Source organism: Prinia subflava, chromosome 11 (assembly GCF_021018805.1).
Source record: "Prinia subflava isolate CZ2003 ecotype Zambia chromosome 11, Cam_Psub_1.2, whole genome shotgun sequence".
Classification (NCBI taxonomy): domain Eukaryota; kingdom Metazoa; phylum Chordata; class Aves; order Passeriformes; family Cisticolidae; genus Prinia; species Prinia subflava.
Window position 1 is genome coordinate 17,000,277 of NC_086257.1, and position 24,706 is coordinate 17,024,982.

Genomic DNA, 24,706 nt, shown 5'->3' on the forward strand with positions numbered 1-24,706 from the left:
CCCCCACCCTCAGAAACCACGTCTTCTTTCCTCCAATCCACTCTGGAAGGGTCTCTGAGCGGGCTCTGAGGGGTTTCTCTGGGGCTGTGGGTTTTGGGGACAGCATTTTGATGGCAGGTGTGAGCTGTGCACTGACGGGCTCCTTCCCTCCTTCACTGACGAGGGATCCCTGGCCCCTTCAAGGCTGTCCTTCGCAGAAGGAGTGTCTGGACATTTGGAAACCTAGCACAAAAACGCCGCTGCTAGGAAGTGTAAAAGAAAACATCACTGCTCCCAAAACCAGACACCACCAGGGTCACATCAAAAGCACTGCACACACCCCGAGGCCACCCGGGGATGTCTGTGGGGACATTCGGGCCTTCCCCAGGCCGTGCCCGGCCATGGCAGGGAGCTGCGCTGCTCTGTCCCCGCTCCCTCCTCGGGGGATGCCGATGAAAAGCCTCTCCCCGCTCCTGAGGCCATGCAACGCCGGATCTTCGGCACGGAGGTGACGCCGAGAGGAGGGAGATGATGGAGAGGCAAGGAGCAGCCCTGGCCCCGCTCCCGCCCCGTTCCCGCCCGCCGCCGCCGGGACGCGCCGCCCCGCGCCGTTGTGTCCCCGCCGGGCGCCCGTCGCCGCTCCTGTCGCGAGCGGAAGCGGAAGCGGCGGCGGCCGCGTGCGGCGATGGCGGCCCGCGGTCCCGCGCGGCGCGGCGCGGGCGGGGGTTCCGCCCGCGGCCCCGACCCGCAGGAGGAGCCGCCGCCGCCGCTCCAGGCCGTGCTGGTCGCCGACAGCTTCAACCGCCGCTTCTTCCCGATCTCCAAGGACCGGCCGCGGGTGAGAAATCCCCTCTGGGCGCTGCTGCCTGCGCCGCGCCGGTGCCTCCGGGGCCGCCTGTCCCGGTGCGCGCCGTCTCCGGGAGGCCGGGCTGGGGCGGGAGGGGACGAGGACCCCCGGCCCCTGCGCTCCGACCGTTCTCCCGCGGGAGTTTCTGTCCCCGCTGCAGAGGCGGGGTGGATCTCACAGCTTTGCGGGTGCTGTTCGCTTTTCCATACGGCGTGCAGAGCTGCGCTGTTGGCTCCGCGTCTGTGGCTGGTGCAGGACGGCCTTGGACAGGCTTGTTTTCTGATAAAGGAAAGAAACGAAGTCTTGGCCCTTACAAGCTGTAATGCGTGAAAGAATATGGCCAGAAAAATGGATGGGGGTAGTACTTTAATTATCCAGCTCAAAAGGCTGTGTGTTAAAGGAACATAAAAAGCTTCTGGAGACTTTAGGTCTGAACAATTATCTTAGCTCGTTTGCTGATTAAACACGGTGGTGGTGCTTGTAATTATACACGCGAGCTCAGGCCTGAAATGAAACAGCACCGAGAATGAATTAAGGAATGGTATGGCATCACTCAGGTGTGACTCAGTAACTCAGTTTAAAAGTGTGAGTTGAATCTCAAGTCAAGAGAGTACTTACTTCACTTTAGGTTGGGGTTTCTTGCCTGTGTTTAATTCTGGATACTCCTATTCCTGTGGCTTCATCATTCATGTCTGACAGGTTTTTCTTGAAGCAGTTAAAGCCCGAGTCTTGGAATCAGCACTTTTTTTCCAGTCTCTGTCATTTTTCTGAGTCTTCTTGAACAGTTTTCTGTGATAACTTCACTTTTACATGCCTTTCTTTCTGAACTGAGGATCTGCCCCTAGAAGATCACAAATTGGCTCTTTCTGTTTAGATACCTCTAAAAGGTTTCTATAAAACTTGGTGGAGCAGTTACTTGTGCTGTGTTTCTGGTACTGTTGATGACATTATATCCCCAAGCTGGAAGGGGCTGTTGCTGATGTTGGGGTACTGAGTGTTCAGCTGTCTGTATGATTTTTTTGTTTTGTTTTGTTTTGTTTTTCAGGCTCTTTTACCTATGGCAAATGTGGCTATGATTGACTATACCTTGGAGTTCCTAACAGCAACTGGAGTGGAAGAAACCTTTGTTTTCTGCTGTTGGAAGTCAGCTGAGATAAAAGAGCATTTGCAGTAAGAATCTCTTCTTCTTTTTAGTTTCATCATGGAAAGTATTTGTCCGCCCTCCAGCAGGCCTGAAAGGCCTCGCTGATTCTTATGAAAACTGTAAGAGACACCCTTTCAGCAGGGGTCTCCTAGTATATCTCAGAAAAGACCCTTCCTGCAGTGTAGGAGTGTGCAGTTTGTTAAAAGGGTTGAGTGTTGTAGCGCTGCTCAGTTCACCTTCTGAGTGTACCTGAGCCTGGCGATAGCGGGCTCACTGTCACAGGATGCTCCTTGCACCCCCCTGCAGGTGTGGCATGCACTGGGACACTGTGTCCTAGTGTGTCTGTAGGAACAGCCCCTTTGTGCCTTCCTGATGTTTTTTTTCCCTTCTTCCAGAAAATCCAAGTGGTGCCGGCACAGCTCTCCCAACACGGTGCGGTTTGTCACGTCGGACCTGTACCGCTCCCTCGGTGACGTGCTGCGAGACGTGGATGCCAAATCCCTTGTTCGTTCCGACTTCATCCTTGTCACTGGCGACGTGGTGTCCAACTTCAACATATCCAAAGCCCTAGAGGAGCACAAGTAGGTGCTGGAAGGGTGAATGCTTGCTTGGTGTGCTGAGACTGCGGTCTGTAGCTCTCCGAGGAGCGTTCTCATAGTTCTGCTCTCCTTTCTCAGGCTGCGTCGTAAGATGGAGAAGAATGTGTCTGTGATGACGATGATATTCAAGGAGTCCTCGCCTGGCCACCACGCCAGGTGCAAGGAGGATGATATTGTTGTTGCTATGGACAGTGCCACAAATCGTGTCCTTCACTACCAGAGAACGCAGGGGCTGAAACGATTCCGCTTTCCTATGGTGCGTCTGGAAACTGGTGGGTGGAAAAGGGCTGTGGTAGTGAGGCAGCCCGCCCAAGGAGATCCTCCTTGAATGAGGGCTGGGCAACTGTCCTAGCTGCTCCTCTAGGATAGGAAGTAACTTGGGGTAAACTGGCTTTTTTCCCCTTAGTCTTTATTTGAGGCTTGATGATGTCATGCTGGGACACGCACGTTTGTGACTCATTCCAGTTTGAATATGAGGGAGATGTATTTCTCACAGTTCAGGTTTTGCCCTTTATTTCCTTTCCATGATGTAAAACAAGGGAAGGAGATTATTTGTGCTATCACAGGGGCTCCCAAATTGGGGTGCATATACCACTAGCATACACAGACCATTTTTACCAAATCATTTAGGTTGGAAAAGACCTCTGAGCTCAGAGAGTCCAGCCTTTGATCACCACCTTGTGAGCTAGACCATGGCATGTCCAGTCATTTCTTGAACACCTCCAGGGATGGGACACCACACCTCCCTGGGCAGCCCATTCCAGTGTTTAACAGCCCTTTCCTTTCTGAAGTGTTGTTGAGCCTGATATGGGGTGGAGTTACAGAGGTGTAAGGAATGGTACCTCCTATTACGTGTTCACCTAATAATGAAGTAAATGTCTCTGTAAATGTCACAGAGGCACTTCCCCATGAGATAGATGGACCAGTTTCTTTCTTCAACTCAGAATTAAGGCTGTGATTGTATAATATTTTCATCCCCAACTCAGTAATCAGGAAGTTATTTCATGTCTTCAAATGGAAGTACAAATCACAGTAGGAAACCAAAAAAAAAAACCAAAAGAAACAAAACCCAAGAATACAAAACTGACCCACAGCTGTAAAAATTGTATTTGCATTTATCAGTGGGGTTTTTTTTGTACAATTATAGCTCCCAGAGGCTGAGGTAAGGAGCCACCTGGAAGAAAAGTGATTGTTGGAAGTACAAGCTGTTTCTAGGAGACCTGCACTGTGTAGGGGCAGGGCAGTTTCCAGTTTCTGCTGGCTGACACTCAGCTCTTTGTGTGACCAGTATGTGCCTGCTAAGATTGGGTCTAGTTCAGATTGTAGATTTCTCTGATCCTCAGAACTTCAGCTAGTTTAATAATTCAGTAATACTGCCCTTGGCTTGTTGAAGGCTTTTGGGGTTCGATACTGCATGAGGCACTCAGGTCATCTGAATTTTTTCCTCTTTCAGAGTCTGTTCCAGAACTCTATTGAGAATGTCGAGGTGCGTCATGACTTGCTGGATTGTCACATCAGCATCTGCTCTCCACAGGTGAGCCCTGCCCTTCCAAGGGTCCAAAATTCAGTCTGCTCCCTTGGTACTGCTGGTGTGCAGGGGCTGTGCGTGGCCTGAGTACCATGTTTGGAAAACAGAGCTGGCTGAGCTGAGGGCCCGGGTGATCGTGTGGTGCTGCTGTGTGGAACATATGGGGGCTCAGTCAGTTTCTGGCATCCACTGCTCAAGCCCAGGCAGAACTACTTGGAGGATATATCCAGAGACTGTCTGATTTGGCACAGAATGAAACTATTTCAGAAAAAAAGTGATTTCACTTTGGGTATAATAACATCTGTGGAGCAGAGGTGGTGGCTGTACTGTGGAGAAGTGTCAGTACTTGTAAGCTGGTACTATGTTAACTTTCAGGGTTATTCCAGCTAAGGCTGGCTAATGTATATTTCTAGATCTGATAAAGTTTGTCTGTGGCCTCTTTTTGGGGTGAAACTACAAAGTCAGGCTGGGCAAATTGCTTGGAAATGCTAAATGATTGTCTTGTCCCTTTTGGAAACCAGAATCTGTTCATGGATTCTGGAGAAGTAGGAGGAAGAGGAGTAGATGGGAGGGTCAATATTCCTAGCAGAAGGAGTCAGAGCTTTATTCAAGGCAAGACCATCACTTTCCTGTATTGTATAACTTGACTCTAACTATGTTATTTCCATGTACTTTATTCCTGGCAGGTGGCTGAACTGTTCACAGACAATTTTGACTACCAGACACGGGATGACTTTGTGCGTGGTCTGTTGGTGAATGAGGAGGTAAGGAAAGGGTTGTTACAAGGGGGATCCTGTTACTTTGCCTTAGAGGACCTTCTGACATGCTCCTGCCTGTCTCCCAGGTCCTGGGGAACCAGATCCACATGCACGTAGCAACAGAAGACTATGGTGCTCATATATGCAACCTGCTGATGTACGAAGCTGTGTGCTCGGACATCATCCGGCGCTGGGTTTATCCTCTCACTCCGGAGATGAACTTCAGTGACGACAAGAACCAGAGTTACACCCACTCCAAACACAATATTTACCGAGGGGTGGATGTGAGCCTTGGCCAGGGCAGTGTGCTGGAAGAGAACGTGCTCATCGGGCAGGGAACCGTCATTGGCAGCAACTGCTCCATCACCAACAGCGTTATTGGGCAGAACTGTAGGATAGGTGAGTGCAAGAGTGGAGGGTGTGCCAGCCTTGCCAGGCCACACGTTTTGGGATTCAGTTTTTAAAGAGCGTTTGGCACTGCAAGAGGATGATAGGTGGGTACTGGTTGATTGCTAATGGGGAGAAAGGAGAAAAGCTTGGTTTTCCAGTAGCTGAAATAGATAGAAGTTTTCAGGGTACCATAATGAAGCTGGAAAGTACTTCATGCAAATGAGTTGTTTCAGCAGCAGAGAATGTGTGACCTTTACTGATCTAGAGTTATCAACTACCAACATCCTGCAAATGAGGGACATCTATCCCCATTTTCATGAGCTGCTTCCTAGCAGCTCACTCTTAACCTTGCTCCCTCCTAGCTCACTCCTACTTAGCCTTGGCTGGATTTTTTTTTTTTTATGATTTGGCCGTGTTTGTCCAAAACTGAGATGTCAGCTGTTACTCTCAAGTCTCTGTAGACAACAACTTTGTCTTTCAACTTTGGGTAAGAAGTGGATGTAGGCCTCTGAGGCAAATTTTCCCCTGTTATCTAACATCCATTATGTATCAAGGGGATTGGGAGTCAGTAAGATGCTTCCTAATGGACTCAGCAGTGTCAGAGAGCACCAGACAGCCTTCCTCAACATATTTGTACTTGGTGGTGTATGACAGGTGATAAAGTCACTTTGGATGGAGCAGTTCTGTGGGACCGAGTGCACATAGCAGATAACGTGGAGATCCACCATTCTGTAATCTGTGATGAGGCTGAAGTGAAGGAGAAAGTGAAGCTAAAGCCCCGCTGTGTTCTCTCTTCTCAGGTGAGCTGATTTATGTCTGTTCTGCTTTCTGCCTCTCTTGGCAGGTTACTCATCTTACACTGTACTATGCCAGAAAACAGGGCTGCCCCAAGCCTTTTTGCAGTGGAGGAAACTGTGCTACTGCTCTCACCCTTTTCTTCCCGTTGCTTGGCTAGGACAGTATAATATGCAATGTAGCAGTGCTGGTGTCTTCAGTTGTACTTGTTAGTGCCAGCTTGTCTGGAGCTGCTGGTAGAGGTACAAGGGGGCAGTCAGAGTGTTTTTCATTAAGAAATGTTTCACATATTTTCAGGTAGTAGTAGGTCCTGGCATCACTCTCTCTGAGGGCACAGTGATCTCTCTGCACCCCCCAGATGAGGAGGAAGACGATGATGACCAGTTCAGTGATGATTCTGGTGTGAACAAGGAGAGCAAAGTGAAACTGAAAGGTATGAGAGTCTCTGTCTCCATGCACTAAAGCTATGCAGAAGGTTTTGTCTTCCATGATCTTTTGGAGTCTTTACCAGCCCCATTCCAGACACTGCAGTGCCAGGGTGGAGCTTAGTGCTGCATTCAACCTGGAACTGCTGTGTTTTCGTCAGGGCAGGCAAGGATGCTCAGCTGTGTCCAAGGACTTGTCCTTGTGAAGTACTGTTGCTACAGTGTGGGTTTGTCAAGGGATCTAAACATGGTCTGCCAAATGTTGCTGCTGTAGGAAGGAGTAACTCACTTGTCAAGGCATGTGAGAAAATCAAAGCTGAAATCCATATCCATCTGTAGGAATCTCAGCTCCCTCTTGATGAGGGCTATTTCAGGGCAGTAATATGCAGGTTATACCAGTCTATTTCTGATTTGCCTGTAAGCAGATCCAGTACATCCACAGTCTGCTGATTCTTTTTCAGGTTACAATAAAAAGGATGTAGGCTCTGAGGGCAGAGGCTATCTCTGGAAAGCAGATGACAAGAATGAAGAGGATGAAGAGGAGCAGAGACAAAGCCTCTGGGGTAAGGAAAAGTTTAGTGTGGTCACCTGGGACGAACAGACAAGGGTGTGTTGGGGAAACCAGCCAAGGGGGATGCTGGTAATTGTGTCTAGAGCAAGACTTGGGTTTGTGAAGCAGACTGGCTCCAGATAACAGCTATGTGTGGAGGGAAGGTGAGAGGCAAATGCAGATCATGGACCAGATTCTCTCTACCTGTGTTCTGTGGAAGGTGTTTGTTAGATATTTGCCTTGCACTAATGCACAGAGCTGTCTGTGCTGGGAATGCTGCACTATGGGACACCAGGCCCTCCCTCAGATGGGAATATGCTTTGGCTATTCTGGGTGCTGCTGGCTTTCTTCCTGCCGTGGCAGTGTCTGCTGACATTGCTCCTTTGTGAGTCAGCAGTCTGCGCAAAATGCAGTTGCTTCTGTCCCTGTCCTTTGTTGTCTGCAGACTCCCAAAAAATCCCATTATCCTAGTGCCAGCTGTAGTGTTCCCTCTGCAGCAAAAATAATCATCTGGACCTGTAAACAGAAGCTTCCTTGCAAGGACAGATAGTTGCTGACTTGGTTGGGAGGTCCCTGAGACACCTGGTTCCTCATGGCATGTGATAGTTGCAGCTTTTGAGTGCTGAATGCTGCATCTTCTCCTTCCTCAGGCCCAGCTATGCACTCAGAGGAAGAGAGTGAATCTGACAGTGACCTGAGCATGGGCTCTGAGGAGCCAGACAGTCGGGCAGCTTCCCCTCAGCTGGATGACATCAAAGGTGAGAGGCACTCTGAAGAAGTACAATGACTCTGTAGATAATGCAGTGTGTGAGGTTTGTGCTGCTTTCTTTTGGTGTATTGGAAAATTTGTGCACCTCTGTGATATGTTGTTTCCTGATCTCACTTTCTGCACATTGTACAGAGTTCTTTAGTATTCCCTATATCACTGCTGGGTTAACCCAAGGCAGTCAAGGATGAGAAACTAGACAAAGAGCCTCCATCTTCCCATTCCTCATCACTGGACCTTCATGAAAGAGACTTCCCTGAGCTGGCTGTTTAAATGGCAGTGTCACTGCTAATTTTAGAGACTATGGGAAGGTCCAGCAGAATTTCTCTGTATGGACAGCTTAGTACTGTCATCATTCTGGAGAAATAAATGTCCTTGTAGGAGCTTTCTCTTTTGGCAGAGATGTTTTGGTTTTCTGTTTCGTTGTGTTAAGCTTACCTGGATTTGGAAGAGGTTCAGGCCAAATTGGAAAAACCCAAAAACCTTCTCATATTGGAATATCACCCCAAAATAAATTAAATCAATAAATTTTAAATTTGAATTAATACTTTCAGTTATAGGAAGATGAGGTTTGTCTGAATAGGAAAGCCTAGATTGTGAAAATATAATAGAAACTCTGCTCTAAAAGGCTGCAGAGGTAAATAGCTTGGTACTGGTTTTTGTGGATAGATCAATGATATTTAGTAGGTGGTTTCCTTCGTTTGAATTATATCCCACTGTTTATAAGTATAGTTGCTGTGGGTTTGTGTCAGCTCACAGAGAACAAATAGACATCTTTGTCAGAATGATTTGTTTGTGATGGGCATCATTCCTTCAGCAATGAGCAGTTTGAAGGATCTGTGCTTTTCCCTCATGTCTAACTGCCTGTCCTTTCTTTCATTAGTTTTCCAGAATGAGGTTCTGGGTACGTTACAAAGGGGTGAAGAAGAAAACATTTCCTGTGACAACCTGGTCCTGGAAATCAACTCCCTCAAGTGAGTTGGGGGTGTCCTTAGGGATCCTCAGGGTGTCCTTAGGGATATTGTCCCTTATGCTGAACAGTTGGGATTGATAGCAGGCGTGTCAAAAGAAGAGGAGAAACCACATGAATGCCCACTGTTAGACATTTTATCAGTATGGAGCATGAGAAATGCAGCTTAGACATCATGACTAAATGACAACAGGAGTTGATGGAGAGCATCAGCTGCATCTCTAGCATCCTTGGTGGTTAGGCTTTTCCTGCCCCATCTCTGTAACAAGAGATTGAATTGCTGCTAAATAACTGTGGACTGAAGAGAGCAAGCCAGTTCTTGGCATGACTGCCTGGAAATTCCTGCAGGGTCTGCTGCTCTGGGCATTGCAGAATTCAGCCAGCTGCCTGCAGCTGGGGCTGTGCTGCAGTGTGGCTTGTCCACAGGACTTTTACAGCAGCAAGTCTAGAACACATAATCAGCGTGCCTTTTGTCTAGTGTTTCTCAAATCCAAACCTGTGTGCCTTCTTTTGTGCAGAGCATTCCTACAGCACTCTGGTAAATGTGGGGGTGCTGTCCCTGCAGCAGCTTCTTCCAATTGTCATTACAGATTTGCAGGACTTATGGCCTTATGCAGGACCTGATGCAATGCAAAGTGATTTTGTTGTCGGAATATGTGGAAAACCAAATAAACAAATAAAAAATAGGTTGAGAAGATGAAAATCAGATTTTCTCCTCTGTCTCTGTGAATAGCCACAGCCTGCAGAGATCAGACAATGTGAAATGTTGAGGGTTTTTTACCTTTTTCATCGTAGGTATGCATATAACATTGGCCTGAAGGAGATGATGCAGGTGCTCAGTAAAGTGATCCTGGAGTTCCCACTGCAGCAGCTGGATGCAAACCTGGACTCCCAGAACTATTTCTCAGCGTTACTTCCTGTGAGTCCTGCTCCATTTGACTCTTCTTTGGGCTTATCTCCTAGTGCACAGCAGCCTCTCTGTGTGCCCCAGGTAGTTCCTGACTGAGAAATCTCTCTGGTTAAGCCTGGAACCACTTGAACTCCTTGAGGTCCTGAGCCTGTCTTCTGGAGAAGTAAAAATGAACTGAAACTGTTCCTGCTTGACAGAGCTCAGCTAAGACTGTAGGTGGGGGAGCTCTACTTCAGTACCTGTAGTTGTTTCTGTTGCCTGTGTGAGATAGTAGAAGTGCATCATTTGTAAAAGAGAAAAGAGAAGGTCAATTAGAGATGTCTTTACAGCCTTGCATTCCAGCAACCCGGTTCCAGTCCATCTCAAGTCCTGTCCCTGGGGCAGTGGGAAACACACTCCTCTCCCAGTGGGATCCTTTCCAAGGTCTTACTTGTCTGCATACTGTAATTGGTGCCAATTTTTTTTAAGCCAAATGCAAAGGCATGATATTGTTGTCTTTATGCAAAGATAAAGTTCTGCTTTGTTTCTAGGGAGATGGGTTGTATAGCTGGGTGTACCAACTTCAATTTCTTGCCTTATAGCAGACAAAATAGGGTAGGATCTGTTTGAAAAAGCAGGCAGTCTTCTCTTTATGGTTTTGTTCACCCAAGCTGAAGTCATTGTACTATTTTTGTCTCCCTGTTACAGTCCATTTATGTATTTGACTTTGCAAACTCTGCAGATTCTGAAGATGCTCTTTCAGAATGAATAGGTCTGATACGTGTTTGGGACAGACTACTTCCATTTTTTTAGGATTACTTTTTTTAATGAGATTTGGAGGAACACTAGACTTCCTCATAATCCTTTCTCTGAGGAAGTATGTGCTTTCAATTGATGGGAAAGCGTGGAAAACTAATTTTCCTTTGTGTAGGTGTAAGCATGCTACTTAATTAACCTCTTGGACATGTGGAGGTGCCTTCTGCAGAAAACATCCATGTAAATTGATCTGTTCTTCAGATGGCTTAGTGAGATTTTGCTGCTCAGTCTGTTTAAGTTCTGCTTGCTTTTATTAATTTTTCCAGACTGTTTTCTTGAATAGCATGTCCTGTACTAGAAAAAGAGCATTGAAGGAGGAGGACCGAAGAAAATGTTGAAGCAGGTGATAGAGTCTAAGTGGAAAGCAGTACATCTAGACAACAGCTTGTGTGGAATTGGTAGCTGTATAGGATGGGGTTTTTTTTAATCCCAGCCTTGAAATGCTTATTAAACACACATCACTGGTCTTCTGAGGCAGCAGCTTTGTGTATTTACCAGCAGTGCTTTGAAAAGTCCAGTTCTTCAGGCAGAAGTTGTACAGCATCTGGAATAGTGGCTTCTCTGCACTTTGTGATTCCCTGGTTAGTAAAAAGTACACTCCATTAATTTACTAATTATTATTTACACTCTGCAAATCCCAAGCACAGGCTTGGCATAGGTTAGTACATAATGAAAGCAGTTGCTGCTGAAGTTTGCAGCTAAAACTGCCTCAGGCAATAGCAGTTTTGGGCTGAGAGCTGCTCATGATGGAGTAGTTATGGAAAAGTGTTATTTTGTGTGAGATGGGGCTGCCTGCATTCTGAGAGTGATTGGTATCAGAAGCCCACTGAACCTTACAGACCTGTTACATGTTTCTCACTCTCTTTGTAGCTCAACTCTGACCAAGAGATGCTAAAATAAGATGGGTTGTTTATGTAAAACCTATGGTAGAGCAGTCCCAGGCAGCTCAGGTGGGGAGATTGTGGGAATGCCATAGTTATGATGTATGGTTTGACTTGAAACCACAGTACGTGGTCTGAAGTGCTGGCCCCTGAGCATGGAGCTCTAAAGTGTTGCAGCAATTTTAGGAAACAAGCATCTGGTGAAGGATATGCCTGTGGGTAATTTTTTCAGATGAAACATGGAGGCTTGAGAATAGAGATATCCAGTTTGATGCATGTCAGGCATCTCGTTCAGCTCTTGTACAAGGGGTCAAGGAGAGATGGTGCAGAAATAGACTTTTCCTAGAACTGTGGACCTTTCCCAGAACTGGGATTCTGTAATGGTGTGCATGTGAACACACCATGAGATTGCTTATTTGGGGACCAAATAGATTTCTGCTGTCACTAAAGTCATTTGTGGTGATCAGCAGAGATGCTGTTGTGGTCTAACAGGTTGGAATTACAGTTTTGTCTGTTGTGTTTTGCACGTACTTCCTGATGGTGTTCTGTGCTGGTGGTAGGTGTAAAATGATCTTGGTGTTGAGACTGTCCTTCTGACAAGAGAGCTGGATCACAAACCTCTTCCAAGTTGCTAGAATTTCATTGACCAGATTTGATGAAACATTAATCAACCTGTCAGAGAGATTTAATTGCTTTCTCCAGACTGTAGATTGTTTTGAAGCGTTACCTGTGTAGAGTCAAAGCCTGAAAAATTGTGGTATTGTCTATAGGGCTCTCTGTCAGGTAACTTCAAATTTTTTAGTGTTTTATCAAATCCACACTGGAAGATTCTAATTCTCCAGTTTAGATCTTCATGAAATGCCCAAAATAGCCCCTCTGGTCATACAGGCTGAAAGGATGTTTTTCCCAGGGGCTCTGTGGTGCTGAGCCCTACTATCCCCATTAGCACCAATTACAGTGCAGTGCATGTTCTCAACTTGACATGGTATATTTTTCCTTCTTTCCCTTTTCCAGCAGCAGGAACAATGAATTGAGTCCTGGGGTTGTGAGTGTTTTCTTTATAAATAACCTGCTTTCAGAAACTCAATAGCTTCTGGTTGGATTTTTTCCTGCTTATGATTTAAAGGTGTTAATAATATTGCAAAGTGTTTCTTAGCCTGGAAGGAATTTTCCAGTAGCTTTACTGCAGTTGAGGTGAAGATTCTAAAGAGTAATAAGAATGGGGAAACGGTTGTAGAGGAGGGAAGAGTGTTTAGCATTAAGCATTTTGCTAAACACTAAAGTACCTCCTGTAAATATGCCACAGGACCCTCAGTTGTTGTATTGTGATACCACAATGATCAAGATTATTCTGTGCTGTTACTGTTGTTCCTTAAACCAGTCAGTGTACCACTGTACAGATGAGTTTGTTTGTACTAATCCCCTTCTTTGTTTCTGCTTGAGGCATGCAGATTCCATCATTGCATAGCAAATGTGTCTGAAGAGGTGATGGAGTGCAGTACTGCAGAGTACATGAGCACTGTTTCCTAGCTGAGGTTACCTTTGGTAGTCCACACCAGCCTGGGCTATCTCCATAGCTCCACTGTGTGTCCTGGAGCTCTCCTTCTCTCAGGTCTACTGCCTGTTAACAGTTATTTATCCTGGACAGTATAATGCTGATTAACCCCAAATATAGGTGACTCAAAGCTTCACACTACAAACCCCTGTGAATTGCCATTTTCCCTTCAAAACAGACCAGATGTGTTCTGTAAGGAGACACTGCTGAAGGCACAGCAAACCATTGTATCTGTTCAGTCATGCCAGGGGTGTAGTTGCAGCATGGCCTGCTGTTGAATTACTCCATTGAAAAAGAGTGATTTAATTTCTTATGATGTTTTTGTAGGGTGGTCAGGTCATGATGTGGCCAATGAAGAATTCTTCTTGTATCTTATCCAAGTTCTGATACCTTTTAAAATTTTTATGGACAGGGATCTAAGTATTATCTCCTATTCCAGATTCAGGTCAGTCTGTGCTGCTTTGCAGAGCTCCCTGCTGCATATTTCCCAGATATGTACAACAAGGGAAAGAGCTGTGGGGGACTCACAAATATTGTTTGAAGAGGCAGCACTAAAATCATTAAACTCAAGACTTCAAGAAAAATAAGCCTTGGAGGAGAGAACAACTAATAGTGTAACAACTTCTTGCCCTTCATCCTTCCACCCATTCCCTGCAGCAGGCTTCAGGATCCAAACAAGCCTCTAGGCACACAGCAAATGTGTGATTTGCACTTAGGGGCTGCTCTGACGCATTCCTGTTTTAGAGATGGTTGTTTTTCACTGTTCACTTCTACTCAGCTGGTAATTAACCTGGCATTATCTTTTCCTATGTTTCCTTATTCGTCCTTCTGCTTTGAAGGAAAATTCCACTGAAATGTCAGCTGCTCTGTGGGGGGAGGCTGTGAGTAGTATGCAGGTATCTCTCATTATCAGTCTGCAGTGAAGAGATTTTGTTTGAATACCAGACTCCATTGAACACATTTATTGTTATGATCTGGTATTCCATCCATAGAGGTAAAAACAAGAAAGCTAGTGGATATTCTGAAAGCTTAATAAAACCAAGTTCTGTCCTCACATGTGAGACTCAATAGCATCTGTTTGATGGACAGAGAGGGTCAAATACCTGAAGTAGTCAGCTGAGTGTGCTTCCCTGGGTCACTTTTATGGTGTAACACAGCTGAGACACAGGGCTGAGTGCACCCGCCCATCTCGGCTCAGGAGCTCTTCTGTGTTTTCTCGCTGCAGCTGTTGAAGAACTGGACCCCGTTGTTTAAGAACTACATAAAACGAGCATCAGATCACTTGAATGCCTTATGTGCCATTGAGGAATTCTTCTTGGAGCATGACAGTCTCTGCACATCGATAGCTAAAGTGAGTATCCACTCCCAAATCTGTTTGTGCTTGATTCACAGTGGAATGAATCCTGTTTACATCATCACCTCTCTGCTTTAGGGGGGAGAATGTCGGGTTCTCGGTGGAGAGGGTGTGTAGAAAATCCATCTATAACAATTTCTTAAAAAAAATAGTTCTGTGTCTGCCTGTGCCTCTGAAGGAGCACAGCTGAGGGTGAGTATTAATTACCAGCCTGCAGCCTGTGGGGAGCTATTATTTTGCAGCTTCCAACATAGATGCCCTTGTTGTGTGACGCTGGAAGGGGTAAGGCCAGAGACTCACTCTAGGAAGAACTTCATTTATCTCTCCATGGTCCCTGGAATCTCACTGCTAAATGGTTTATACCACTTCAGAGTGTAAAACAGAAAAGCTGGGAATAAAAGTGGAATTTTATTCAGGCTGAGCTAGTTATGAAATTGGGAATAAAGGGAACCTGTCATATGGCTTGTTATCTCCCTGCCTCCCTGCTTCTGAGAAATTTCATATATTCCTCCTCATAGTCCTTCACAAATATTTTGTCCCTGCATTATGTCTGCCCTATCACATTTGACTTGGATTGCTAGGCTCCTTTAGCAGCAACTCAGGAAGCCCCTGTCTGTTTTGGAAGAGCTCTCCTAGAGCCTGCTTAACTCTTGATTCCTCAAGAAAGAGTAATCCTAACTTCTGCTGCTAGTGCTTCTCGCTGATGGCAAAGCACTTAGGACTGGAGCCAAAAGCCTTCAGTTTGGTGAGCCAAAATGTCCTTGAATTACAGCAATTGTTTGGCATGTGTCCATTGTTCTAGAGGCCTGGGTTTCCCTAGAGGCTGGGAATTGAAGTGACACTTTATATTCGGAGTTGGCAGCCAGCTTTGTTGGTGCTTTGCTGCAGGGAGACCGACTGCGAAATGCCTGCTCTGCCTGAGCACAAAGGCACCCTGAGAAAGCCAGATCGGGCCTGCCCCTGGCTCACAGGGGAGGGGCTGGAGCTGCCGAATGACCAATTGCTTTGACACCTGCCATAAGGCACTGCAAAGAGAGAGCTGGCAGGAGCAGGGAGCCTGGGGCAGAGCTGGGTATGTTCATGCTCCTCTGCACGTGTCAGTCTTGTACCTGAGCCTGCATCAGTTCCTTGTTGGATCTGCTTTGAGGATGGCGTTTGGGTTGGTTTAAAAAGAAAACATATCTTGAACTGATGTCCTCTGTGACCCCTTGTTGTCCACTCCTCTCAGTCATACCCAGCATCCTCGGAGCTGGAGCTGGGGCTTGAACTTTTGACTCATTACGTGTCACAGCATCTGTCAGGAACATAAGGCTTGGTAGGAGAATCACAGTTATTTTTAACAGTAGAAGGAAAATGAAGCAGCCTGAGTGCCTTCTGGTGAAGAGGGAGCTGAGAGACATGGATTACGTGCAAACTTTGTACTTGGACGTGAGCTAGTCCCGAAAGAGTTTATGGAGAGCCTGTTGCTCTTTTCTAATTGATGCAGGTGTTGATGACATTTTACCAGCTGGAAATTCTGGAAGAAGATGTAATTCTCAATTGGTTCTCTTTGCGGGACACGTCTGACAAAGGAAAGCAGCTTCGGAAAAACCAACGGGTGAGTCCCAAAGGTGTTGGGAGAGGCCGGGGTGGGGGGAGAGAGACAGACAGCAGCTGCTGAAAGAAACTTCGAGTGAAGTTTGGTGTCCCTGTCACCTCCTGTGGAGCAGCTGCCATCACATGGTAGGCCAAGAAACACACTAGTGCATCAAGCAGCACAGATTTATCCTCCAGAGCAGGCATTTCTGTGCGTTCTGCCGTAATCATCTTGTTTGGATGAGGAATGGAGGGAGTATGAGGATTGTTTCTAGTGGGCTCTCTGTAGCACGAGGCCAGCACTTTTTGGAGTAGCAGCACAGCTTCTCTAAGCCAACACCCATTTGAAATGGGCTTTAGGCCAATGCCCTGTGTGCTGGCCCCATGCAATTCCTTTGAAGCTTTCACTCCTGGCTCGGCAGTTCCTTATAAACTTCCCTCCTCCATGAGGTAGAACTTTGTGCTGCAGTTTGTCTGAGCCCTGTTCCAGTCCTCCTCCCTGGATCTGGGAGGGAAGTAGAAGAAAAAAAAGCCATCTGAAGAACAACTTTGTTCAAGACCTTTGCAAAGTCAGCAGTGCTTTCAGCTGCTTGTTCAAGCCCAGTTAAAACGTAAAATAAACTGCCTTTTTTATAGCAGTTTCTGAGGCACAAATTTTTTTCCCAGCAGAGTTTTCCTAACATGTCAGCTAAGGTGCAGCTGCCATTGCTTTGCCCTCAAGCTCTGAAAAACTCTCAAACTTCTGTCTTTTTGCTGAGTGTCAGAGGGATAGTCTGACTGGAGGAATCTCCTTTAAGAATTGAATCAGTCTCTGTTTGTCTGTGGCATCCCAATTGTTTTTCACCTAATTGTCTCTCAATCTGCCTCTGTTTCTGTTTCTTCTGGAAACACTCTTGTGCATGATAGTGATGCTCACTCACACAATGTGTTGAGCATTTCCAGCATCTCTTAGGTGTCAGTTGTTACCCGATTACTTTTCATTCCCTCTGCAGCTCCAGAAGTTTATCCAGTGGCTGGAGGAGGCAGAGGAGGAGTCGTCTGACGGCGACCAAGACTGACATGGTGGCTCAGCATGAGAAGAGGCTCTCACTGCCTTTCTGGGCCAAGTGGGCATGGCAAGATCAATGCCAGTGCATGGTGTGTGGATGTGGGGCCTGACATTGAAGTGACTGACAATCCCATCATTAATTCAGTTGTGTGTTCCCAACTTTGCCACTTCACTCCCTCCCTCATTTGCACCTTATGTTGCAACCCAGTATAAAAACTATAAGGGAAAAGCAGGAGGTGATGATACATAAAATCCCTCTGGAGCCTGGATGTGATGTACTATAAGCTATCTTTTGGGAGGTCCTTGTTACTAATACAAAGGGAGAGAATAGATGCAAATGCATATGATGCCCCTGTAGATCTAACCATCAGGGTTGTGGAAGAATGGTCATACAGCTAAAGTATTTGGAGTCATTGTTGCTTCTGGAGTTAAGGGAACTCCTTCTGAAGAGACACTGGCAAGGTTGGTGAGTAAGAGCACGTGGATTAGGATCTGGAGTGCAGGACTAGAATTCAGGAGTTCTTATGCCTGGAGAAGGTGCAGTTGTCTGAGGACGCCCAAGGCATTTTGCAGCCTAGAAGGCACTTCTGTGATCTTTCCAAAAGGGAAAATCTCTTGCCATCTGCCGTGCTAGGATCTAACACACATTGCACAGTGGAGTTGGTAAAACCATGTGTTTCCTGTGCTGTAGAACTGGGAGTGATGTGTGCTCAGCTTCCCCACAGGGTTGGTTGATGGTGGATGGCTGTACAGGTCACCAAATCCTGCATGTGGTCGTTCTTCTATGCCCCCAGCTTAGCAGACATGTTTTAGAGAAGTGTCTGTTTCTTTATTTTTTTTATGAAAAGGGAGCAGAGGTGCCTGGTCCCTCCTGCTGCACCAACTACACTTGTGTTTTGCCCTGGGGGCATTGACTGCACCAGCTGCTTGGCAGAGAATGCAAGTTCCTAAGTTCTGCTCCAGTGTGAAAAGGAGCGAATGGTATTTCCTTCAGCAGCACACAGTCTGTGTATCCACATGATTTCTTACTTCATGGCCATTTATTTATTTGAAGAATTCCCTCAGATAGCAGGGAAAGTGCTGCAAACCCACTGTGATGCTCTGCAGCCACAGAGCAGCTCGGCAGGCAGCAGGGAGTGAGTGTGCAGCAGCAAGGCCTTTAAGAACAGCTTACTTGGAAGTGTCACTGTTCTGTGTTCTCCCCTGCTCTCAAAGAACAGAGTGAAAAATGTACCACAGCCATCAGCTTGTGTTCATAGGTGGGTTATTTGCTGGATGTACTGACCTTGCCTCTGCCCCTTCAGGAGGAGCATGGAATAAATCCTTTCCAGGGGGAAATGCACTGGAGCTGCCCACTCAGGATATTTATTTGGCCGTTCCGTGGTGCCACAATTGTCAGTGAGGGGACAGCATTGGATGCTGGAGACCAGGGATACTGCCTCTAAAAAGCTGATGTTCAGGCAGGGCCATCTTGTGCACTCACACTATCAGTTGCCAGGATTGTGCATAAATGTCCTTGTTTTCTGACATTGCAAACTCAGTCTTGTAAATGTTGGGGAAATAGTTGGTATCTGAATTTTCTGTATCTGCCAATATTTAATTCAGGGAGCAAATAAAACCTATCCTGGTGTTACCAGCTTGTTTGCTTTTTTTGACTTGGAATTGTATGTCTCCAGTTTTACATGCCTGAGCAGGGCTTCACGTGTAAGTTAAATGAGTCATCACTGCTTTTTCCTCAGATTTTAAGCACACAATTGGCACATGGAAAATCAGCACAGCATTGAATTGGTGAACGTGTTTTATGGTAATTCATGACCCCTGTTTGCAACTAGAGAACAATTAATTAAAACTTCTGAACTTGGAATCCTGAAGTGGGTGAGGTTTGGTGCTGTACAGAATTATGTTGCAAAGATGAACCTTAAATCCAAAGAAATCTGTTACCATTTGGCATTATGGGACTTGCTGGGAATGTTGGCTGATATGTCCTGCATTGTGTCCTCCTGATGCTGGGGAATAGGAACTGGCAAAGGCAGGGAAGGGCAGCTACGGAGCCCTTACTGAAACCATTTACAAACCAGCTGCAAGACTTGGTAATTTTAAAATCTCCTCGGACATCTCAAGTATTTTATTTTCCTTTTACAGGGTAAAGATGGCTTAAGAATAAATTTAACATGTAATGCTGTAAATAGCTCAGTTTTGCCAGAAGTTCTTGATTATTTCTGCCAAGTAACAATTCCGCTTTTGTTTTTTCCACATTCCTTCCTCCTTTGCTTCAACTTCGTGATATGAGCTGCTTTTATACCTGGGAATTAAAATCCAAGGAGAGAAAGTTGCTCTGTGGCCACATCCTTCAGGCCTTGGTGGTGTGTGTGGTGGGGTAGTTTTACAGATGCCAAGAGCAGAGCAGTAAAAAGAAAACAAATTAGAACATTTGATACTCTCCAAGGTGGAGTTCTGGCATGGGGCAGCATCCTTATGTACTGATACATATTGTACTTTTAAAAGGAGCATTTTCTCCATTGCTGAAGTGTAGGGTGGGTTTGATGCTTTCTTGTTGCTGCAGTCAAGATGTTTTTTGGGTTGGAAGACTAGAAATGCCTTTGAGAGCAATCTTGAATGTGGAATCATTGCTACCCATCTCTGAGCAATTTAAGCAGAATTTTATTTTATTTTCCTAAGGCTATAATAATCAACTTGTCTGACTTTGCATCTGACAGGGATGGATGGATGGATGGATGGATGGAACCTGGTGTTCCTGTATCAAACCCATAACTTCAGTTAACAACAGTAACCCTTTTAAAAGAAGATAATAGTTTGGTATTGCTTAAAGGTGTAAGTGATGGAACTCAGGTATATCCACCTCTGCTTTGGGCTGTTCCAAGATGCACTAAAATATCTCTGAAGCCTGTGTACTCTGTAAAGAGAAGCAATGTTATCAATGCTGCAAATTTTGAGTTGCAATAATTACAAAAATAAGCCAACAGGCAGTTCAGAAACTCTTCGTTGTGGACCTTGGAGTGCACAACACAATCCTGTCCTGCTAATTTCTTTGGCACTGTGTTCTTAGCTTCCATTCAGTGAGTCACACAGCACAAGGCCTCTGTGAGCAGTGAAACCGATCCATCATTGACTCCATTCAGTCACTTGGCGTGTTTTAAAAGAAAAGGCAGTTGTAGCAATGAGATTTCATCTACTACCACCCTGGGGGATGTGGCACCCCTCCCCTGAGCTGCATGTGCACCCTTGGGAGCTCAGCATTACTGAATTGCCCTTTTGGTAACAAAGGTGTCTCGTGTGTACAGTACAGGCTCCAAGGTGCATCCACAGCTGTGCTGGGAGGTGTGTGAGACAGTGGCCCTGCCGGGGCAGACTGGGATTCTTTCACGTGTGCTGCTGCTTTTGGGGCAGGGAAGTGTTGCAAAAAGACTTTAAGATTAGCTCTGTCAGAGTTGACACAGGAAAAAGCAACTTAAACTAAATTTTTCCATTCCTGACCTGCATTCTTCATTTCAGGTACATCAGCTTTTACCACAGAGCTCTGAGCACAAGGAAATGACAATCTTCCAAGAGTTGATGTGGAAACATGGGAGAGTCTCAGATCTCTTACAGCTTCTGCTTACCTGAGGACTTTCCATGAACTTTTTATTCTTTTTTTTTTTTCAGTTTAATGTTGGGTTCTTCCCCCAGTCTAGCAGTGCTGCCCAGGTAATTACTAGCAATGCCTGCAGGACTCTTTAATGCATTAGGAGGCTTATTTAGCTCAGCCTGCCTGCCCGCCTGAGGAACTTGGCCCTGTTCCCTGTAGGATCTCTCTGGCTCCTTTTCCTAGGGCTGGGGAGTCTAGTCTGAAGGCTGATCTAGTGTCATGCCCTGTGCAGGCCCATGCTGTGGTGTTTCCTCTGCATTTGTTCCTTCTAATCCAGGACAGTGCAAGGCAGTTCTTGCCCTTCCTGTTGGTGGGTGTTCCCAAACTCCATCCACCCCAGCTTTGCTCTCAGCCACAACTCCAGGAAACTGCTGATGGAGATGGTTCCTTGGTGCCTGCTGCATGCTGGCAAGGTGTGCAGAGGGGAAACCAGACAGCCCGAGACTGCTGTGGAAGGGAGGCAAGTCCTGGGGGCTGGGGTCACAGTGCTGATGACTATAGGTAAGAATGTGCTGGGTCCAGGGAGATAGAGGATGGGAAAAAACCACACAGCCAAAGGGTGCCCAGTTAAAGAAGCCATGAGCAACAGAAGATGCTCATGAAGAGCAAGGAGTTTCCTTGGTGAGGAAAAGGTCTGAGTACTGGGGTTAATTGTTGGATGGTGACAAGGGGTTCAGAGGGAAGCCTCAGCTGTAGAGGAGCTGGGGTGGGTGGTAGTTCCTGGGTGTGGTGGCCTTCTGAGACACGGTACAGGGAGCTCAAAGGAGTCTGTGCATGGAAGGACAGGGTAGAGATGGATATGCCTCATGTTTTGTAAGCTGTACTGATGGGGCACATAGCTCTATGAGGAGCATGGGGAAGGCTGGGAGGTGTGTGATAAAAGACCAGGGCTGCAGGGATAGAAGACGAGGCTTGGGGTGTGGACAGAAGCAGAGGTGGTGGGACACAGGAATGACCCTGTGAAGCAGCATCAGAGGGTGTAAAGGCAGTGTGAAGGCTGAATGGGGGTGGGGAGCCTGGGTATATTCCCAGCTGGCACGAGGAATGTGGGTTCATGGGGAGTACCAGGCTGTGGAAGGGAGGATGTGGATGTAAAGTATAAATCCCAACGCACCCACGAGCGATGGGGCTGGAGGTGTGCAGTGCCAGGGGCCACGCACCCACATGGGGCACAGCAGCGGCGGGGGTGGATGGGGGTGTGTGGGGCAGTTCCAGCGAGGGGGGCTCTCCTAGCCATGCGGGATCTGGCTCGGGGGCACGGTGCGGGCCAGCATCGTGGCGGGATATGTGTCCAAGCTCCCGGGCTGCCCGCTGAGCCCGGTCCCGGCCCATGGCGGGCCCCGGTGCGGGGTCGATCCCGCTCCGCGCCGCGGCCCCGCGGGGCGCCGGTTCCGGTTCCGGCGGGGCCGGGACGGCGGGCGGGGCGGGGCCGGCCGAGGCCGAGCTTGCGCCGTGCAGCCGGGCGGCGCTGGGACCCGGAGAACAAGGGGCGCGGGGGGACCGGGCGTGCGGAGGCCGCAGCCGGGCCGGGGCGCGGGCGGGGGCCAGGCCGGGTCTGGGGGTCCGGGCCGGGGCGGAGGAGGCGGCGGAGGCTGAGGCGGGGGCCTGGCGGCCGGGCAGGGGCGCCATGGCGGCGGCCGAGACGAAGATCATTTACCACCTGGACGAGCAGGAGACGCCGTACCTGGTGAAGCTGCCGATCCCGGCCGAGCGCGTCACCCTCGGCGACTTCAAGGGGCTCCTCAACCGCCCCAACTACAAGTTCTACTTCAAGTCCATGGACGACGACTTCGGGTGAGCGCGGGCCCGGGCCCGGTCCCCCGGGGCCGCGCGTGGAGCCCGGGCCCCGTGGGCCTCCCCGGGGAGCAGGGGGGGCGGCTGGGGAACTCCCTCCCCTCACGGGGCCGGGGCCGGGGCTGGCTGCCCCCTCGGCCCCGGGAGCGCCCCCGGGACGGCGGGGCCGGGACTCCCGGGGTGGGGAGGTGCCCCTCTCGTGCCCGGCGCGGGGAGGGGAACCCCGATCCATCCTCCATCCCCATTGCTTTTCCTTGGAGAGGATGGGGGTGGTGACCCCCTTGGGTTCTGCCTGGGGGGACACACCCTCCGTGCACCCCAGGACCTCACCTGTGGGAGGCTGGTGGTGATGCCCTCCCGTGCACATTCTCTGGGGTTCGTTGTCCCTGGGCGCTGCCTCCGGGGACAGCCCCGCATCCTCGGATCCCACACCAGCTCTGGGGAAGCTGCCCCATGCTGCCTCCTGAGTGAGGGAGCTGGTGATACCCTGCTTTAGGTGCCAGAGGCGCCTTGGAGGAGACCATCATCCCCGTCCGAGGGTCACCGTACTCAGGATGTTTGACCAACACCTTGCCTGAGGTGGTATCTCCCATGCAGCACACATTGGGGTGTCTAGGGTGGCATCCCCAGGTTGTATCCTGCTCAGGACTGTCATTCCCCACCAAAAGGGCCTGGACATCTCCCACTGTGCCTGCCTGGGGAAAGTGCCCCTTGCTCCTTCCTCCAAGAGGGTGTGGAGGTAGTGCCACCTCCATCAGCCCTTTCCATGAAACGGATTTGGGGACAGTTTTGTTCTCCTACCATCCATTTTGGGGAGGAACATCCATTTTGGCAGCTTTGTCCTCCACATCTCATTTTTGGGAAGAACACCTAGAGAGGACCAGCTTTCTCCTCCCCTGCCTCCATGGGGAACAAGTGAGAGCTCCCCACATGCTGCCTATTTCTGAGTAATGGCTTTGTGCAAGACCCACTGTACCCATGTACATGTCCCATCCTCAAAGTCAGATGTCCCTTACTCAGTCTCTCCTATTGAAGAGGGGTGCAGTCCTGCCTCACATCCCATCTCCTGCAGGGCAGCTCTCTTCCTCACTGGTGTTTCCATCACTTCTTTTGTGATGCCCTTTGCTTCCTCCCATCACAGGTGGCTCTTTGGAGGTGAGGAGATGTGTTCTGTCCCTTGTTTGGATGTTGTACTCACCGATTTTCTGGGGAGCCCCTCCTGTCTCCTACCTGTGTAAAGTTGGTTACTGTTCTGGGGAGCAAGTTCCATGTGAAGCCAGTTCCCTGTAACACCTATTGTCGTCACTCTGTTTTGTCCAGATTTCCTACATCTGACTTTCCTTTAGCCTTTTTGAGGACCTCTTTTTCCATCCTGGGACCCTCTTGGTTTCACAACATGTGACCCTTTACCATTCCTAGGACTTGGGTATTTGAAGGAGTTGTGTGATCCTTCCTCCTCTGAAGATTTAGTGTTTACAATAGGTCTTGTGTATGGGGCTGCAAAGTGTTTTCAGTTTTATAGTCTTCCCACTGCACCAAGTACCTCTCTAGGCTGTGATTTTGGCTTGTACCTCATGTTGAACAGGGCTGGGCCTGTTTGGGGTTTGGATGAGATTTGTGTGGCTGCCTCAGCAGGGGGTGCTCTCCCCTCCTCAGCCAAATCATCCCCGTGCCCAGGTTCCCGTTAGTTTGGGAGGTGCCAGCTTTCAGATGAGGCTTGAAATTTGGAGTCGCTCCTTTGACCACAGTCTGGGATGCTTTGCCTCCCTAAATTCCTCCTGACCCAGTGGAGAGCTTTAGTCCTCAGAAGCTTCCCCGTTCTCTCCTGGCAAATAGAAGTCTCCAGCCCTCATTTTCCATAAATTTCCTCAGCAGTATCAGTTGTCTGTGGATCGTTTCCTGTGCCTCAGCTGTTGAGTAGTGTTGGGTGCTATGAAACAGCTGCCTCTCCCTGTCTCGGAGGGGACCATATTCATTGGTGGGAGAAGTGAATTCTCCATGCATGCTGTTTGTAAACAAATGCTTTGGGATCCTTTGAAATGTTGTTCTTGAAGTGAATTCAAACTTGTCTTGAATGAAACATTGCCATGTGGGTGGGAGAGTGCGCAACTATAAACAAAGTTTAATAATAAATAGCAGTGTCTTGCACTGGGAAGAGGGGTCTGGTGGCAGTGAAGTTTTGTGCTGTGCCTTTTCATCCTCTTCTATCTCTTTAAGGTTCTACAAGAGGAGAGAGATGGTAGATTAACAAAAGTCAACTATAAAGCAGCATAGGGAGTTATAGTGGGTGATGGCAGAGGGAGGGGAAAGTCACTCAGGAAGACCCCACAAGATCATTTGTGTCAGAAATGCATGGGATGAGATTTTTGTTGTGACCAGTTCAGGTAATTTGTTTGG

At 48.0% G+C, this 24,706-nt stretch overlaps 2 protein-coding genes across 3 annotated transcripts in view; both read left to right on the forward strand.

Annotated features, from left to right (window-relative positions):
• Positions 1-618: 618 nt before the first annotated feature.
• On the forward strand, positions 619-18,502 carry EIF2B5 (eukaryotic translation initiation factor 2B subunit epsilon). The gene is made up of 16 exons (XM_063408189.1): positions 619-817; positions 1,872-1,996; positions 2,366-2,551; positions 2,648-2,825; positions 4,023-4,103; positions 4,784-4,861; positions 4,942-5,254; positions 5,900-6,045; positions 6,338-6,473; positions 6,927-7,028; positions 7,666-7,773; positions 8,665-8,755; positions 9,547-9,670; positions 14,118-14,243; positions 15,733-15,843; positions 16,814-18,502. The coding sequence occupies exons 1-16, from the start codon at positions 665-667 to the stop codon at positions 16,877-16,879; spliced, it is 2,124 nt and encodes a 707-aa protein (XP_063264259.1). The 5' UTR covers positions 619-664; the 3' UTR covers positions 16,880-18,502.
• Positions 18,503-21,830: 3,328 nt separating this feature from the next.
• The window catches only part of DVL3 (dishevelled segment polarity protein 3), a 32,980-nt gene continuing 30,104 nt past the window's right edge, over positions 21,831-24,706 (forward strand). For both annotated transcript variants that reach the window (XM_063407913.1, XM_063407914.1), the window contains exon 1: positions 21,831-22,309. In XM_063407913.1, coding sequence (XP_063263983.1) covers positions 21,846-22,309 — 464 coding nt within the window. In that variant the 5' untranslated portion in view covers positions 21,831-21,845. The remainder of the gene's footprint in view (positions 22,310-24,706) is intronic.